The 19,860-nt window shown below is 34.5% G+C and overlaps 3 protein-coding genes across 3 annotated transcripts; 1 reads left to right on the top strand and 2 right to left on the bottom strand.

Moving 5' to 3' along the window:
• Window positions 1–1,131: 1,131 nt before the first annotated feature.
• Window positions 1,132–10,030, bottom strand: LOC18096908 (novel plant SNARE 11). The gene is made up of 10 exons (XM_006385524.2): window positions 9,478–10,030; window positions 9,113–9,205; window positions 8,207–8,300; window positions 8,081–8,118; window positions 6,914–7,005; window positions 5,121–5,200; window positions 3,076–3,132; window positions 2,829–2,921; window positions 2,666–2,740; window positions 1,132–1,572 (listed from the first exon to the last, which is right to left on the bottom strand). The coding sequence occupies exons 1-10, from the start codon at window positions 9,552–9,554 to the stop codon at window positions 1,471–1,473; spliced, it is 801 nt and encodes a 266-aa protein (XP_006385586.1). The 5' UTR covers window positions 9,555–10,030; the 3' UTR covers window positions 1,132–1,470.
• A 2,990-nt stretch (window positions 10,031–13,020) lies between these two features.
• LOC18096907 (60S ribosomal protein L37a) lies at window positions 13,021–14,926 on the top strand. The gene is made up of 4 exons (XM_006385522.3): window positions 13,021–13,149; window positions 13,637–13,676; window positions 14,185–14,273; window positions 14,586–14,926. Exons 1-4 carry the CDS (start codon window positions 13,147–13,149, stop codon window positions 14,730–14,732), a joined length of 279 nt encoding a protein of 92 aa, XP_006385584.1. The 5' UTR covers window positions 13,021–13,146; the 3' UTR covers window positions 14,733–14,926.
• Window positions 14,927–15,620: 694 nt separating this feature from the next.
• LOC18096906 (uncharacterized) lies at window positions 15,621–19,673 on the bottom strand. The gene is made up of 3 exons (XM_006385521.3): window positions 18,284–19,673; window positions 17,197–17,455; window positions 15,621–16,385 (listed from the first exon to the last, which is right to left on the bottom strand). The coding sequence occupies exons 1-3, from the start codon at window positions 19,465–19,467 to the stop codon at window positions 16,209–16,211; spliced, it is 1,620 nt and encodes a 539-aa protein (XP_006385583.3). The 5' UTR covers window positions 19,468–19,673; the 3' UTR covers window positions 15,621–16,208.
• Between the last annotated feature and the right edge of the window lie 187 nt (window positions 19,674–19,860).

The following is a 19,860-nucleotide window of genomic DNA, read 5'->3' as shown; positions in this document are numbered from 1 at the left end:
TTTTTTGTTGTTTTGATGTGTTAATATCACAAATAAATTTTAAAAAATAAAAAAATATCATTTTCATATATTTTCAAATAAAAAATACTTTGAAAAAGAATATTTATCGCAATTCAAAACATACAGTCATTTACCAAAAATACATGTTTTAGGGCAATTCCGTCCTGCATCTATGTAAGCACTGGAAACTTAAAAATTATTTCTGTCATATAACGTACGGAAATTATGTATTTCATTTTGGTATGGTTTGTTTTGTAATTTCCAATGATTGTAGCATCTATTATTCACTTTATGTTTTTGGAGAGTATAGAAGAATCTTTGAGATTGATCTATATGTTACAAATCATGCTTGATTTCAACGTATTTTGTTAGCTCCTCTGCTTTGAGTTGTTATGATGATTATTTTCCAAAGTTTTTTTATTTGAAAATGTATTGAAATAATATATATATTTTTAAAAAATTTAATTTTAACATTAACAAATCAAAATGATTTAAAAATATAAAAAATTTATTTTTTTCAAAAACATTTTGAAAAATACAAAAACAAATAGGATATTTAAAGATAAGATAATTCAATTGTTTTAATTTGATTGATTAATGTAACTTTTTTATTTTATAAAAGAAAAGGTTATTACACTTTTTGGCTTTTGTATTAGTGAAGTTCAGAGATTTTTGAAATTCACACTATAACATAAACATTGAAGAATAAAATTATTTTTTGATAAAGAAAACATTGAAGAATAAAATTAAAATTGAAAAATAATAAACACATACGCAAGCTAGAGGTGGCAGTGTGCTTTTGATGACGTGGGATATGATCCTGTACTTTCAATGTGAAATGAAGGGAGTCCAACACCTTTTTAAAAAACAACAGAAAGGGAATCCACCGTCCTTCCACATTGCCCAGAAAGAAAACAAGCGTTGACAAGCAGGCACGAGAAACACTGAGAAAGGGACTCCTCCGAGTTCAAATTTCAATGTGATCATGCCTCGCATTGTCTCCACTCTTTCAGGGAATATAGACGTGCTGTCTCATCGAATTCAGGATTCCCTCGTTCCTCCATGGGTGACGGCTGAGGAAAGCAACAGGTTCTAAAAATTCAAACACTCTGGGAGAGACGGGCGCCACACTGATTTCAATGAAACCCCATTTAAAAAATAAAAATAAAAAAATAAAACAATTTATGAAACAACAATCATACGAGGGTGATTATACAGATCCGTGAACCATTACAATCTCAAATACAAAATAAGTTGCTCTCGCATGCGGATAATCTTACTTTCACTCTGTTGAAAGATAGTTGTGCAGAAATCTTCCAATTGAAGCAATTCAATAAATTTCTCTCAGAAGATTGGTATTTAAGCCGGAAAACACATTGAGTACACTCCACCAGGTCAATTCTGTAGTACTGGTTGCTGCCAACAGTATCCAAAATGATTGGATTGCAGTAGATCCTGACAATCCCATTTCTAGCTTGTTTCTTGATTAGGAATCCAAAGTAATCTGCGAGACGGTGCAGGCGGGGCTAATCCTGGAATATCCCGAATGTCCTTGTTGCTTGGGTTCACGAGCTGAAAAATCAAGGGCAGTGATAAATAATGAATGTTTACAGAAAATACATTGATTGACACAAACAGATAGTTGAAGTGAGCTAGTCAGCTTCACAAATAATGTTTTGGAGAGAGCACAAGATTTGTTGTGTAATAAGCAATCTAGTCAAACCGTAGCCGGGAGGACACTTTCACCACGAAATCAATCTTCAATCAAGTTGAACTCTAATGTAATTTAAGACATTATTCCATAACAACTTGAATGCAGTTACGGATCCCAACTAAAATAATTTGAAAATCAATTACTTAGACTGCTTCAACCAATTGCAGGATCCAAATTCATAGTGTATGACAAAAAAGCTTTGACTTGATCGTGTATAAATTCCTATATCTGCAGAGTTGTGACTGCAGTGATGGAGGTTAAAAGATGTACACTAGGATCTTAGATTCAGGGTCTTAATTGTAAGGTACTTTATATTTTCTGAAGCGACGGCTGAAAATGAAACCTCTGCAGCTTCCACAATCCGCGAGATATCCCATGAAAATAAGTGAGATAACTAAACTTCAAGCAATAATTAAAATTCCTTAACAAATGAACTCCATAAATGCAAACCGCTGTTCATGGACATGTTTCAACCCTAAATAAAAAATGCAAAAGTCCATCATGAATTGCAAATATGAGATTGTCAGCAATCTCAAAGTGATACCTAGAATATAAAGGCCATTACCCAGTAAAGATCCCAATATTTTGGGGTCTGTAGAGCAGAGCTAGTATCCACGGGGGGTTTCATCAATCTTAAAGGTGGATTAGTTCTACACAACAACTCTTTGAGATTTCTTTTCAGCTCTTACAGATACAAAATCTAAGAAGGAAGCTCAATTTATTACCAGGAGGCTGCTTAATTTGAACCGCAAAAGATGTTATGTGGAAAAGGTAATAGGCTAAGACACCTCCGACACCAATAACAAACAGTTAAGAGTGTGTCCATGATTCTATGTCTAGATTAGGGGAAAAAATCAGAGATTAACATAATTTCAGAACAGACAACAAAAGCAAACTTCCATTGGTTAAAAAATACAGTTCAATTTAAAAGAAATCGAGTAAGTGGAATACCTTCACAATAATGATTGCTATGACTCCAACAACAATAAGGAAGAGTAATGCCATAATGCACTTGTCAGTTGCAACCTGGTGGAAAAACTTGCAGTGAGTAAAAAGAAGTTATACCTAGGCCCGGAATATGAAAGAAAAGGAAGTGGATATTTTAGAAATTGACCTGCCTACCAATTTCCTTCACCAATTGCGAAGCTTTCTTGATTGAGAAATGGATAGAGTCGAGCTCATTAACAATCCTACTCATTTGTTCAGTCTGCACAGAAAAATGGTCTTAGTTTACAGGCCATTGCAATATCAAATATTTTACCTTTTTTTGCCTTTTCTATTGAAAGGAAAAGCAACTACCAACTCCAGGATATTACAAAGTAAAATTATGTTAACTTTTCAGATGCTGTCAAAGTATATACCTGAGCCTTAAGAGCTGCTGCAGTTTCTGTTCCAACATTGATGGTGTCTTGAACAACCTAGCATAAAATAGAAAAAACATAGAAGTCAAATGTCAAACTCAGAAAGAAGAAATACCATTCTACGATTTCCTTTTAATTTCCACAGGGCTCATGGGGAGTGGTAATCAATAGCTTTTGGAATTTTTGGAATTTTTCAAGGACAAAATCCAGGGAGAAATTAGGTATTGAGCTTTCATCTTATCAAAAGGTTAGAGAAAAGCTTCTGAAAGTTCAACTATTATACTAGCAAAACTATTAAATGCTACACTGGCTTCTCATATCTCTATACATGTTGGTCCCATAGTACAGGAAATATAAAAGCTGCAAAGAATCTAGCCAACTTCATCATAAGGCAAGCAATCCATAACAGAGCCAGAGAGGTGAGTGACTACACTCTACCTTATTTGGGAACAATAGCAAGTTTGGAGCTTATAAGTTAAAAGAGGTCTAGGTCAGAGGTGCTGAGGTCCCTTTGGCCAGCAGGGGGTTGGACATACTTTAGATTCTGATAGGTAGGCAATGAGTTAGGTGTTGTGGTAATTTGAAATATGTAAACTTGATTTGAAACAGGTATAAGATTAGCAAGCATTTTCAGTAGCATTTCTTCTATGCAATCATACAAACAATGAGTTTAAAAGTAAGAATACAATAGGTTTCAGGAAAGCAAGTACTTCCGCATCAAGTTTGAGCTTTTAAGCTACTAAGCTTATTTTTCTCCTTTGGATTTTGAGTAACTGAATCACTTTAGCTCCATGTCAGATGTCCGTATGTAGAAGACCTATATGAAACACCATCATTGTTTAATAGGGTCAAACTTTTACCACCTGCCCTTCTAAATCAAGTTCAAGGTTTAGAGGAACAAAGATTTCTGTTTTTTTCCTTTTGATTCCAGTAATTGATTTCTGTGGAAGACCTAAATATTTACCACCAAGTTACAGATTGTTAGTTAGCCCTTTTTGCTTCCCGCCTACTGCTTTAACCATTCTTATTTCAAAGGCTACGCCCAAGAATACACGATCAGGGAGTGATGCAGGAACTCTGCACTGCCTCAGATAACAACCAGTTCATGGGAATCAAGCTACTGTACTGAGAACACATGCTGCAAGTTGAAGAAATTTCCTCCACGCCTATCAATCAGTTCTCCCTGAATTTTCTCTTCTAGAGGTTCCCTTATTACTATTGTAAGACGAGAGAACGTCTCTTTGGGGATGATGCTTTTTCTTATTTCTTTCAATCCTCATTAAAAGGTAGGACTGCCATCCAAGCTTTGGGGCCAGATGCAATGCTAAACCTTGAAAGTAAAATGCAAGAAAGACAGTACTTTGAGAGAATTGTGTATAACTTTCCAGTGGATGAAAAATTATATGGCAAGCCATCTAAATCTGACAAACAGAATGAAAAGAGGTGAGGTATCTTGGAGAATTTTTTTAAATTTTGGGCTTCGTTTGTTTGCTAGAAAGTAGTTTTGTTTTGGAAAACAAATTCCAAAAAAGTGGATTATTTTTCAATAATTGGCAGTGTCATGAAAAATAAACTGGAAAACACTTTTTAGTGTTTGACTATGCTAAGAAAAATGAGTTGGAAAATCAGTAACTTATTTCATGGAAAACACTTTCCTAATATATTATGTCCTATATAAATATATTAGTAATTTATTATTTTCTAATAATATTACAATTTAAATTATTTTATTAATATATATATATATAAGAATAATTAAGTATTGTACCACTTTAGTTTTTAGGTCCTTCATGGAAAGTGTTTTTCAATCTTTTAAACCATAAAATAATTTTCTCCATCTAAAGCTTAAGTTTTCCTTTGACCTAGAAAGTGAATTTTGTTGACAGTTTTCCACCGTGTAGCAAAACATGAGAAAGTAAGGAAAGTGCTTTCCATTAAACAAACAAGGCACCTAAAGCGTTAGTCAGCCTCACCCAGAAAGGCTAGAATTGAAGAGTGCATAAATTGCATGAAGAAAAAAAACATGTCACATAACACAAACTAACCTTTTTTCCCCTCTCAATTGCCTGATCAGTCTCATCCATCATCTGATTTCCATGATCCACTAGCTGTTGGTTTGTCATAGCTGCAAAAATATATAGCTTTTTTTTACAAACAATTCCACAAAAAAACAATTATAATGCCTGCTATTTTGTTCAGTTAAACATAACACTTTAACTGTATCAAAAGCAGGACAAGATTAAGAAAGGGAATGAATTGGTATATTGGAACATAAAAGAGAAAAAAATCCTTATTTGTGAAACAAGTTAGTAAGGACTATTATAGATAGCTCCCTTTGCCAGCAAGATGGTGACTTCCATGCCCATTTTTTTGCCATGTCATTAGAAGTTTCTTTCCTTTACCCTCCATCCCTCAAGTGCAAAAAACTACATGCCAAATCCTGAAGCAAACCAGAAAGCTGCAATTCATAACTGTCAATAAGTTTGCACATCTCCAAGGAGAGCACCAAACTCATTCACACCCTTCTGCTAAATCATCTATTACATTTTACCTGGAACTCTTCCATCTAAAAGCAGTCACCATTTTCATGTTACACATTCTTCAGGTAAAATAGATTTTCTAAGAACCTTTTTAAAAAGGATCCAATGATTTATTGATAGCTATTCTGGGCAAGGCATCAATGGATAGAAAATCTCAAGCTTGGAGTGAACAAACTTAGGATGACATGCTGTAAAACATATGAATCTCTGGCATATCCAATCCAGTTCAACATCACATCCACGAAAGGCTATAACCAAATGAATGATCAATAATGCATTTCCATTGCAATCAGGGGTGGATGGATGTACTGCAAAAGGTTAGGGTGGGAAGCACAATCATTATCATGGTACCAACAAAGATGGATCCAACCCTACTCTCAGAAATTAAAGACAAGGTGAAAAAGCTTGAGTTAATATTCATCTCCTCAAATGACAACATGTAACACAAGCTGGCATAGCCTAGTGGTTGTGTACTCGGTAGCTTCCTTTGGTGAAGCAAGATCGAGTCCTAATGACAACAGTTTATTTGATTATTATGTAACAGAGGAGGGCTTACACCACACCCTTCACCACCACCCCCCCCCCCCCCCAATTTGTGCAGCCCAAGGTCCAAGAGGCCTCCCAAAAATACAAAATGACAACATGTACGGTGTACATCGCCACTTATATCAGGCATTGCAGTGAATGCATTCCACCTTCAAATACTGAACATGAATTGACCCTTTGTGAACGGCCTGCTAGGTTGCCATACATGACACCCTTAGTTTTGACATTTGGATCTCTTCGACAGGGAAGAAACAAAAGAAGGGAGAAAAGAGTGCATCATACACTTATCCTTCCATGGATGCTCTCCTTGGTCCATTTCCCCTTTCTAAGTTCAGCTATCCCTTCACATTCCCCAAGAAACTCTACTCATTGAAGTAAAAAGATATCAGAACTACAACATCTAACTCAAAGTAAAAGGAATCAGGATTGCTGGATGAAGCAGTAACAATTTGGAGGCAAATAGAAGTTCTAGTGAAGGAACAAGATCACTTTCATGTTTTTACTTACTTCCCTAGAACAAGATGACCAAAAATAAGCGGTGGTGTTTCTATACATAATATTGAGTGGGTGAATAGGTGAGCGAGCATGTACTTGCATATTTATTGCCAAAGCTTCATGCTAATATTAGCATAGAAAATAATGTTAGTTAACACGATTACTTGCACCAAGATTCAAAACTTAAGATTTTAGCATTTACAACCCTTATATATCAAAGAAAAAATTCATGCACAGCAGAAAAGGTCATAACTTACACGAAGCTAGCAACACATTGTCATCATGTAACTCTTCATTGGGCCCATCAAAGAGATCAACTCTCTTGTTGTTTTCAAGATTGGTCGCATATCTGTATCACCATCACAACAATGTCGAAACAGAGCAAACAAAGGATTAGAAGCACGGCAAAAGATTATTAAACAGTTGTTAATTATTATAGGTAACATGTAAAATAATTAACCACACATGATAAAAGAAATCAGATATTTTTAGGCAACAGAAGTATTCTTGTATAGAGAACAAAATCATTAACAGGACAAATCACCAACATATTTTATTCAGAAAAATGCAAACAATCATGTATGGGTTCTATCCTTCAAAATTCTGAGACAAAATCCCATGATCTTCAATTTTAAGGATAAATAAGTGAATTCACCAAGAATTTGAGAACATATATTCTTCAGTCGTTCCGAAGGTAACTGAAACAGTGGTTAGTTTAGATCAATTTGAAGCCAAAATCGTTGACCATCCAAATATAATTTGCTAGTTGAGAGAAAGTTAAACAACTTCGAACAAAATCTCGTCGAGGAATGTCTATTTCTAGTACAATGACCAGAAAAAAGAGCCATTGACATACCATGGTGAAGACTTGTGGACCAAAACTCAACTTTTCAAAATCAACTAACAATCAGATTTGAAGACTGTAAAAAGAAATGTGGAAGGAAAAGGCACAAATGCACACTACCAACAAAGAAAAGGCATTGTATATCAGGACATATGATGTTGCCAATTTACCACAAGCATCAACAAATTTCAACTTTTTGCTTTTTTCTTTTTCTTCTTTTGGGCTGGAAGGGGTGTCAACTTTGAAAGAAATATTAACCAAACAGATAAATTCCTCATAAAGTTTTTCGAAAAAAAACTGGCAAAATTTTTTCAAAGATTTCTCTGTGACTGAAAATGAAAATATGAACTTCAGAAAGTGAAATTAAGTTAGTGTTTAGTTTGGAAAAAAAAATTCATAATCCTATAACTGGAATAAACAATTATATCATTCCCTACTTCACCCAGTAGAGAAAAGAAGACATCAGATTGTCTTTACATGTTTTAATTGTAAGAACAATATGTCATAGTTTCTTCATGATAATATCTCTTGGTGCCATATTAAACATAGATGGAAACTTAGAAACTGATGACAAACTTACTGTTTTTTAAGAGCAACATATGAATTCAACTCTTTGATCTGCATGGTAAAGACAGCAACATTCAGAAAACATTAGACATGCAAAGAGACACAAAAATATTAGACTCTTGATAAATCAAAAGCCCACCATTGACTGCTTTTTCTCATTCAGCATTTTGTTGGTGTCTGGATCATTTCTACTCTCCATATCCTTCATTTCTCTGTCAAACTCTTTGATAAGCCTGAAAAACAGGAGGACATTATTCTGATTCTAATTCTAATTGAGTAAGTATGAAAGAGAACTGACAGAAAAGAAGTAAAATTAAAGTGTCAGCAATATTTGTCCTATTAACCTAACAGTATTGTATGGGATGTCCAGATTGTCACTCCTCTATAGACTTTTAGATCCTCAATTGTATCAAATCTTAGCAACTCGGTTCTTAGGGTTTACAATCATTGCTGTATCTACATTCTTAATATATTCATCCTATAATGTGGAACTGTGATAACAGAAATGGAGTTGACTATAGAAGAATTTGAGTTTCAGAATAAGAAATAAGTTGAAAATACATGGATAGGAAACCTGATAAAAGAAACATCAGTAAATAAAATTCTGTAGTTGGTCAAAGACTCCCAGACCCCTTAAATTATACCATCTAATTCTCACAGAAGCTAGGAAAACAAATAGTACAAACGACATCATAACAGCACTGTATAAAACATGATTTTCTTTTTCCAAGAAACAGAGGGTGAATGTTGTGTGCTAAGGTAAGTTTTGTTAAATAACTGCTTAAACAATGAAAGGAAAATATACATTTCATGATTGGTCATTCATAAAGTAAATGTTTTGCGCTAAGGTGAGTTCCATCATTTGATGCATCCTGGTTCTAGATCATCCCTAACAAAAATCAGCATAATTAACAATCGACCCAACATTGCATTTTCATTCAATATCGAATTGGGAATTGTATTCAGCCAATGGTGAACTGTTAAATACAAACTAACAACATGCATATATAAGGAGAGTTAAAGAGAAGGTGCAATTTGCAAATACCTCTTACACTCCCGCAGCTTCCCCGTAAGTTCTTCCAGCTGCCTACTCTGTCTATTGACATCCTTAATCTTCTCCAATTTCTGGAACCCATTTCTGCAACAATAACACAAACACGTTGCATTTCACTATCAATTCATACTAACCCACCAATAACTGCAAATGTCTTGTCAATTTTCTACAAAACCCATACCAGTTAACCAACTAAACCAAGAACATTGACTCTTAAAAAAAATCCAACAAATCTCTCTCCAGCTTCAAATGCCATACAATTCAATTAACGAACATGCAAAGCTTATATTTCAGCGTTCATTAATTTCATTCAATTACATTACAAAGAAAGACACTGTAAAGAAAGGAAGAATTACGATAAAGCTCGAAAAATATCGGCGATCTGTCCATTGATCTCTGCTAGCTCTTCACTGATCGACGATAAAGGATCCATCTCTGCCTATAATTCAATAATCCTCAATGCACATATAAATAAAAAAAGAATTCAAACAATCAAGCTCAAAATGAGCTCGAAAACTAATCAAATCCTATTAAATTTACTAATGCATCTCGTAGAGAATACAAATAGTACCAAAAATTCAATTGAATCTCTTCACACAAATGCCTAAGATTGCAATTGGTAACTGAATAATTTGGGTTACGAATTTTGAATTCACAAAAAAAAACAAAGAAATTCAACGATTTGAAATCCTGATCCGATCCGTACAATGTAGGTTATGGAATCGATCAAGGACCAAGATCCAAGGTTTTACAGTTTCTCTCGATCTTAAAGATGAAAAAAAAATAAACTAAATCAATTATGCAAGTATGAAAATGTCTCCTCGTTAATGTTCTGTTTTGGCGTTGTTTTTTTAGTATTTTGTTTTTGTTGGATGAATTTTTATTGTTATTGTTGTTGTTGGCTTCTTAATTCCAGTCTGCGAGTCAAATAAAAATTGTCTTTCATGTATTTGTTATTTTGAAACATGATAAAATAATATTTTTTATTTTTTAAATTTTAATATATTAAAATAATTTAAAAATATTATAAAAAATAATTTCAAGCTAAAAAAGATTCAAATATTTTTAAAAGTATGGTTGGACCGCAATATCAAACATCAAATGGAGTCTAAAAAAGATTTGTTTTTTGTTTAGAACTATGTTTAAATGCATTTTAAAAATGCATATAGCATTAAAGATATTAAATTGATATTTTTTTAATGTTTTCTAGTAATTTTAATGTATTGATCTTAAAAATAAAAATAAAATATCTGAAAAAAATTCATTTAAAAGAATTTTTAAACGAAAAATAATTTACATCATAATATCAAACATATCTTTTTATTGGGTGAAAATGTTCGGCTATGAGATTTAAAAAATATTAAGTTATAACTTGGTTCCTATAGTTTAGAAAAACTAGTTAATTAGTCTTATAGTTTAGAACACTATATAGTTAATTCACTAATTATATGCCCGTGCTTAACCGTGATAAAAAAAAATTCAATGCAGAAACAAATGTGCAAGTGTTTACAATGTGTTTTTTACTCTAAAAGAAAATTCTAAACACAAATTAAAAACCCTATACATTAATTTAATTAATAAATTGAGAATCATTTATAATAAAAAAAATGCAAAAGAAAATTCATTATGATAACTAAAAACATAATTGAAAATTTGAGAGATAAATATGTATTCAGATATATGATCTCTCAATATAGACAATGAACCTAGTTGCGTTTAATAGTTTTGCTTATTAGAATTATTTTTCATTGAATCATACAATAAAAAAAAACACAAAAAAAAAGTGAGTTGGATTAATCTTTTTTCAAATGCAAAAAAAAAATGTCAAGGCATCGTCAATGTGTTTTTTAAGAGAAATAAACTTACCAAGAATTCAAAATCTAACACATATTAAATGATATTTTTTTTAAAAAAATATTGAAACGTTAGCATATTGGATCGATTTACATAAACTTGAGTTAATCAACCAAATATCTAACTTAGGTTTTGAAATTATGATAACCTCATAAAAAATAAATTATAATAAATTAGGATATTTAATTCTCAATCAACTTCATATTGAAAAGATGAAATTGAAAGTAAAATTATTAATTTTAATAATGACAAAAAAAAAACTCAAATTAACTCGAGTTAACATATTAAACCCGAGCTATGAGTCATGCATCCCACTGGATCTAACAATTTTTTTTATTTTTTTAAATTATCTTTCATATAATTATATCTCAACCAAGTGTAGAAGACTTTTTTTTATATTAAACAACATTTTTTTTTCAAACAGACCAGGCATGTAGGCCTACCCAAGTGCCTGACCCATAAAAAAGCCTGAATTCACCGTCAGGCCCATTAAAAAGACATGGCCCGCGTGCTATATTTTTTTTTTTACAATTGTTTTCTCTCTTTAACATTTTGTTTATATTAAATGGCAGACAACACGCCATCCACCATTTAATTCAAAGGTAAAAAAAATAACGCAGCTAACACGTCATTTGTTGACCTAGTTTTCAGAAATCTTAATGTCGCCGAAAACTCAAAGCCTTAGGTTTTTTTGTCTAAAAAATTAATTTTCAATCTATTTTTTTAATCTAAAACACCTAGAAAATATTGTTGACACTTGATAAATCCATCAATGGCTTTAAACAAACAAAAATCCTGCCCAAAAATCCAAAACCCATAAACCAAAAGATTTTTTAAGTTCAAATTTACCATCTCAAACAAGATGAAAGGCAACAACACCTAAGCTAAACTCTTCAGAATGGAAGTCGTTGACACCAAAATCAACTTTTTTTTTTATGGCTGTAATTGGTGATAATCGAGTTTTTCTTCCTCCACCACCAAAATCCGGCCACCAATAACTATACACAGCAACTGTGATTTGTAGGATCAACCGAAACAGAGATCGAGTGTTTGTTGTGCTTTCTAGAAGACAGATTTGCAAGCCCTCTTTAGTTCCGGATAGAAAACAGAACATATTATTAACACAGATCGGGAGTTTGTTATTCTTCCCAAGATACAACGATGTCAACTCATTGGTTCCTGAATCAAAACAGAACAAGATAAATTATACAAAAGGAAGAAGAAGGGTATAATTATTGTAGCAGATCTAATGTTACATAAAGTTTTTAAAATAAATTCACAAGAAAATTACCTTGGAGATCATAATAATGTTAGAGTGTCTTTAACCATTTTTTGGTTATTGGAGCACCATAACAACGAAAAGGAGTTGAAGAAGGCAACAGATCTGTTAGCATATGGCCGGGATCTCCAATCAGGTATAAAAAATAGTGACTGGGTGCTGTCTGTGTGAGGTTAGAATGAGAAAGGGAAGAACAATGGCGCGAGCAGGGAATCAACTACAAAATAAGGTGAGTGTGTGAGGTTTGTGTGAGCTTGGCATGAGAGAGGGAAGCACAATGGAGAGAGTAGGGGAAGATCAATGAGAGAAGAAGACAATAGATCTGTTGACAGACTCAACTATTCCCAAAAATGGCCGGGATCTTCGATCGCTAACAAAAAAAAGAGACGGTTTGCGGTCTGTGTGAGGTTGAGAGAGGGAAGCACAGTGCAGACAGTAGGAAAGATCGATGAAAGGAGAAGACCAACCAAGGTTAATTTTGGATTTTAAAGAAAAAACAAATAAAACCATGTTTTTTGAATAGCGGCCACACTCGAAAGCAAGCGCGAGTGGCTTTTGCTACGTTTGCGGTTGGAACGCAGGTTTTTATGGGTCATAACAATTAAAATGTGTGGTTTGTAGCTTACTAAACATATCAAAATTATAGAAAATACCTAAACATGAAAACTACCACATAAACACATAAACAAGCATAGTCTAAAAAAACTTGTTAAAAAGAAAAACCCACCGCATAAACGGATCTGGGCCCAGATGGGATTTAAATTAGCAGCCCATTCGACAAGTCGAAGCTTTTATAAGGGGAATTAAAGAAACCCTAGCCAGGGGTTTCTCATTTCCAGCCGCTGCTTTCCTTCAGTCCACAAGCAGAGACCCGTCAAGGCAACCAACCACCATGGTACTCCCTCCATCTCTCCATCTCTCCATCTTTCTGTGTATGTTTCTTATGTTTTGATGGAAAACGGTTTCTAAAACTAGGTTTTTTCTTGTCTTTGCAAAGATCGTCTTAGCTATTTTATAGGTTGGTATTTGAGTACTGCAATTTGATTTGCTTGATTTAGTAAGTGATAACCTTCGTAGATATTTGGGACGATTGGATTTTGATGATCTCTTATTTTCTTCATTTTCTGAATTTAGAAGTGACATGTTACTATCATATATTAGGTTGTTGTAATAGCATCCGTGATTAAAAATTCTCTTACATAGATTATTCTTCTTTTTTGTCCTTGGGTTCGTTGGTTGTAAGAGTTGCCTATTTCGGTTGCTGCTTAGAAGAAGTTTCCGATTCAAGGACCTTGAATCTGTTAGGATTTATGCAGTTAGCACTTGATACTTCGTTTTGGATTTAGATGTTTTAAGCTGTGCATCTTTTGTTTTGATTGCAGACAAAGAGAACAAAGAAGGCAGGAATTGTTGGAAAATATGGTATGTGTCTATCAATCACCTGGGACAATCTATTACTCATACACATTGTATTGTCCATAAGTGCGATCTAGAAACTTGTTGTTTGCTACCTGTTACTGAAATCAAGAAGCTTTGACCTGTCTACAATATCATTCAGATATTAATTACTTTATGTGGCCTGGCATTGTTTTCCCACTTCATATTTGTTCCTTGATCATTTAGTTTGCCTTTGTAATGACATCTATGTAAATGGAATGATTCTATGCAGAAAAATCTGACTCTTAGTGTAGTGTCTTGTGTTTGATTCAAAGTTCAGGTGGTTCTAATGTTATATAGAATCCAGGATCTTTGACTTGGGTTTCATTTAAATTGTTTTATAAGTTAATTCCAGTTTTTGATAACTGACCAGGGTCTGACTTTGTTTCTCATTTCAATATATATGTGATTCTTAGTTGAGTTTCCTGTCTTTGATTCAAAGTTTAGGTTCTTGGATTGAAAATTAAAAGGTTTAATTTTTTTCTTGATGCAGGTACCAGGTATGGTGCCAGTCTGCGTAAGCAGATAAAAAAGATGGAGGTTAGTCAGCACAGCAAGTTTTTCTGTGAATTCTGTGGGAAGGTAAGCTGTTAGTAATTATATCATTCCTTGTTTGTTTTTACGGTGGAAAGGCGCTTTTGAAATTTTTTCTTTTTTTTCTTTAAATTAATTTTTTTGTTTTTAGATCGTTTTAATGAGCCGTTGTCAAAAATAAATTTTAAAAAATAAAAAAAATATTATTTTGATGCATTTCCAAGCGAAAAACACTTTGAAAAACAACTATCACCACAATACCCACATAGCATCTGTGTTTGTGTGTGGATCTGTGAATGTTGTCACTTCTTGCTCTGCGTTACATGATGGTAGTCTTCTAATCTTATGTGCTGCTGGCAGTACGCTGTGAAGAGGAAGGCTGTTGGAATTTGGGGATGCAAGGACTGTGGGAAAGTCAAAGCTGGTGGTGCCTACACTTTGAACACTGCCAGTGCTGTGACAGTGAGGAGCACAATTCGCAGGCTGAGGGAGCAAACTGAGAGCTAAGCTGCTGTTGAGAACCTACTCTATTGTCTTTAGGGTGTTTGTATTGTTGTTTTAGATACAGACTGGTTGGAAATGTTTTTGAGGATGTTTGATCCATTTGCGTCACGCCTACTCTGGAATAGTCATGTTTGCAGGTTAGGCATTGGGATTTATCCCGTTAAGATTTTTGCGTCAATATTATTAACTTTTTTATCCGTGGGCATTGTTTTTGACCTCATGCTTAGTTAGTGCCCGTTGGTCGTAGTTTTTCAACCTACGTTTTTCCAAGACAAACGGCACTAGGGCAGTATGAAACGCTGGTAAATTTGTGTTTTAAAAAAAGTTAATTTTTTTTTTTATATATTTTCAAATTGTTTTGATTTGATGTGATAATTTAAAAAAAATAAAAAAAATATTATTTTAATATATTTCTAATTAAAAAATACTTTTAACTATAATTATATTTCCAAACAGGAAAACCTTAGCTGCTTTACGGTTTTAATCTTAAGTTTACATGGGGGTGGCAACTGATGTCTTGAGTTCATCTGCTACTTGTGATGTATGATGTAGTTGTCCAAAACAGCAAGAACATTTTATTGCACGATTTAACGGTGTTGGAAATGTGAAATCCTTCTCGAGATAAATGAGTCGCCAATTAGTTGTAGTGGAGAACTGAAACCGTTTCGTAGTTTTGCAAATGTCTCTAGTGATTATCTGAGCAAAATCTGGATTAAAATATCATCTTCATCTCTTAAAACCCGATTTCAGCCAGGAAAAATAAAGATAAAAAGGTCATCTGGATTAAAATATCATCTTCATCTCTTAAAACCCGATTTCAGCCAGGAAAAATAAAGATAAAAAGGTCACGGCAAAAAAATTAAAAATTATGGAGAAAATGGGTGCTTCAACTTCTCGCATAAACCACTCATGATACTGCAGCATTTTTCCTTTCAGGAAATACAGATGCAACCACTTACATTTATAAGTTGCTGAAAGATTTAGGCACACCCTGTGGTAAATTGTGGCCAAACCTTCACATATACGTCTACGACACAACCTTCGAGCTCAAACCGCCTACTCAACCTATGAACATATTATCGAGGCCAATAAGTGGCTGAAATCATCTTGTTCAACCAGTCATTAGTTTATTGACTGTTGCTCCGCGCAGGGACCTAATCATAGAGGATATTAAATGATAATAAACAACATTCATTAGCCTCTTACCAACGTATATACAAGGTATCGAGGCCATCAGAGAGTGGGGGGGATCCATCTTGCTCCTCAATCAGCCATCTCTTTTGGTGGCGTAACTGCGGTTCCAAGTAGGTATCAACCACTTGTAGCATACATCTAAACGAGATTGAAATGATTCTCACGCAAAATTTGACGTAACTGCAGAAGGAACAGCAAAAATGTCTTTTCGAAGCAATTCCCCTGCTCTGGATTTTAACTAATAGCATTTGCAGGATTCTGAAGAAGCCCCAAAGTCCTTTAAGATTAAACAAAAGGAGATGGAACATCATCACTGTTATGGTGGTGCATTTGTCTTTGGACAGCCTTTACTGCTGCAACTCTTGCAGCATTGGCTGATTTGTTGGCAGATTTAACAGTTTTGTTCACTCTCTCTTCTATCCTTGCCACATCATATGCTTTCTCAGCAGATCGCCTTGCTTCCTGTATTTATCAAAGTAACAGGTAAGAAAGAGGATAGTGATTTGTTCAAAGATAGAGATAGTACATGCCACATCATATGAAACTTATTTGTTCAGTATCCAGCAGAATTCAGACAAAAGCACCAGTGTCCAAGAAGAAAATATCAGGTAGAATGAGGTCAAAAGCCACAAGGAACTAAAAATATGTGAGAGATCCTGATGCAGTTTACTTCCACTCACATAGTAGGTCCCACTTCCATGTGAGTGTGGGAGTAATACACTGGTAGTATCTAAATTCTCAAAATACGCATCTCAGGTTATGGCTCATGACTCACTGAGTGCTTGAAGCTGGAGCTACTGCACTATCCTTAGAAACATGCAAGAAGTTAAATCACACAACAAATCTTGGAAGTTACTTTCTGAAGAAATACCAAATCAATCTGCTACCTAAAGGAAGCGCCATAAAAGGAAACTAGTTAAGGTTCATCAAAAGCAAAACTTGTACACAGGGTTCCGATCTTGAAGAATTCAACGGCTTACATGTCTCGAACAAGACACAAATATACCATAACATATGAGCTGCAATCTGACCGGTCCTGTGGGATCATATTGACCACGATTTAACAGCTGTTTGTTATGGCAAATCCTATTATAACTTGCATAGATGTCAAAACTTAACATAGGTTATTGTATCTGATATTTTACTCCACATGTCAACTCAAGTTACAAACAGTAGATTGTCTAAACTGAATATTTTTTGTTAATTTGGTTCTCGATTCATCTAGAAAATCTTAACAAAACATCCTTGACCAAAAGGAAAAAGATGTGGTTACCTGGACAGCACTACGAACTTTGGGATGACTAGTAGCCTTTGGAGATCCAGGGTTGCCATTCTCTGCAGTAGAAACATCAAGAATCCCATTTTGCCAGTGACCAGATTGTGTTTCTCCATTTCTGAAAGTGTACATACCAAGCCCTTGCCTCCTTCCCTCATGCCATGCTCCTTCATACCGATGTCCATTTCCAAACTGATAGACTCCAAAACCATGCATCTTATCTGCAAAATATTCCCCAGCATACATGTCCCCGTTTCTGCATATAAAGAACAGTGAAGCCAGGTTGTTATATTTTTGAAATATAAATTAGTGATTGCACTCAAGCAATATAACAGCGGTGGCTCTATGTTCAATTGTAAGCAATTGAACAAAGTTACAGATCAAAGCATTACACTAATCACTAAATTATTTTTCATTTTGATATTTCAGCATCATTTCATGGAAAGAACTGGATTCAGGAAAAAAATGAATTTGTAACCGTGTATTGGGAATTGAATTGAATAAAATATTTATTTTTTGTTCCCTGTAAACTTTAATGTTTGAATTGAACCCCTCAATCCTAATATTTCATTGATCTGGCATGTCCTACTTTTGCAGACCTGAACAAAACAAGTTCTTTTGACCTAAATTATCCTTCAGTATATCAATGGGTTTCGAGAACAGAATCATCTAAATAGATATACACTATTATTATCTCCATACACCCACCAATACATGTCGAAAGCTAATTGCTAGTGCCTAAAGATTCTGCGTCTAAGAAAACCAAAAGCAGAAATACAACCACCCCAAACAAGACCAAAAGGAGAATTTAGAACCACTTTCAAATTCTATAACAGCAAAATAAAATAAATGGCAAAAAACTCCATTAAACAACCGACAAATCTAAAACAACACAATAGTCGAATAATATGTGCTTGCTTAAAGTTAAAATTCCACGTAAACACCTAGCATGTATGCAATTTAAATCAGCTTAATTCAATATAGACAAGTGGCAACATACCGAAGGGATTAAGGGAATAAAGCTTATAAATTCAACGTCAACTATCAAATCAAGATATCCACAGATTCAAAGATCCAAATTTACCTGAAATGGTAATGACCAAGCCCATGCTTAACACCCCACTTGAACTCCCCGACATACTTACTCCCATCCTCACAAGTATGAACACCACACCCGTGGCATTGCCCATTACACCACTCACCAGCATAAACATCACCTGTATAAAACCTATAAACCCCAATTCCATGCCTCAAACCCTGCCTATACTGCCCTCTATACCTGCTCCCTTTAGCCCATGTTTCCACTCCACAGCCATCATACTTCTCATCCACCCAATCACCCTCATATCTCCCACTCATGTAATAGTAATAAACCCCACTCCCTGAACACTTACCTTCATGAAATTCACCCTCATAAACATCACCATTACTATAAACCTGAACCCATGACCCTGAATATGGCTTGTTTTCTTTTTTTGGCTTAGACCCAATTGACCAAACCACAGGATTTGAAGCTTCTGTAGGGAAAGGTGTTGACTTGAGCTTGTTTGGAAGTGAACGAGTTACAAGTAAACGAATTGAAGGCAAGCGAGGAAGCACAAGATTGAGACATACTAAAAGGGTAATTAAGAAAGCAATACTGAAAAGCAAATTTATGATAAACAAGCGATGATGATTTGATATAAAGAAGTAAAGAGAAGGCAAAATTAAAAGAATCAAAACCCTCAAATGCACACAAAGCAAACGAGCATGGCTGAAATGGAAAAGGACTCTGTGAACTACAGTCTTGATAGATAATTGAGTAGTAAATGGGGAGGTAATAGTATTCAAAATTGTTTTTTTATGAAAACGTGATTGGTCAAGGTTGCCATGGAGAGAGGAAAGCGTAGGAGAGTGAGAGAGAGAAGAAGGTGGTGACTGAGCCATAACTGTTAGTCGCTTGTGAGGTGTTGAAATAAGGTGGTTTTTGGGTTGTTGAAGGATTATTTGACAAGGTAAGGTTTGTTCTTGTTCATGGTAGGATTGAAAGTAAGGTTGGTGGTTCAGTGGAGGTGGGTTTGGTGACGTGGGTGGTGGGATTTGGATTTGAAGAAGAGGTTGGTTTTGTGGGTTTGGTTCGGATTGCTTTTGTCTTCGTATTTGTTGTTGTTTTTCAAGTTGATGGATTGAAGGATCAAAGAGAGGTAAAGGAGGATTGAAAACTCTTCTTCCTCTGCTTCCTCTGCTTTGTTTTGTGATAAAAAGTGTTTCAGATTTCTTTTGATGCATTTATAGGTAAATGCGGTCTGAGGGAGAGAGAGAGTGTGCTGCCATTTGAGATCATATTTGTTGATTACTAATACTCCCACTGCAATGTTCAAAAACTTCAAATTCAAGACTGCACTGCCATTTCTGGTTTTGGCTGACAACTAACTGAAGAACAGGAAGTTGATGGGAGGTAGGGGAGAAACTACCTAATTTCGTTGACACTGCTCTTCATTATAGGACCCTCATCTTTTCCTCGATTTACATAAATGCCACTCTCTCTCTCTCTCTGTGCTCTCAATCTACATTTCTTTATCCAACCAAAATAATAATTAATAACATGAAATTAAAAGATTTTTTCTTTTTTATTTAGATGTTAGAGTTTTATAATTGTCAATATGATGATTTATTAAAGGT

This window comes from Populus trichocarpa, chromosome 3, assembly GCF_000002775.5.
Source record: "Populus trichocarpa isolate Nisqually-1 chromosome 3, P.trichocarpa_v4.1, whole genome shotgun sequence".
NCBI lineage: Eukaryota > Viridiplantae > Streptophyta > Magnoliopsida > Malpighiales > Salicaceae > Populus > Populus trichocarpa.
Note: the sequence above shows the minus strand (reverse complement) of the source record. Positions and strands in the feature narration are given on the sequence as shown.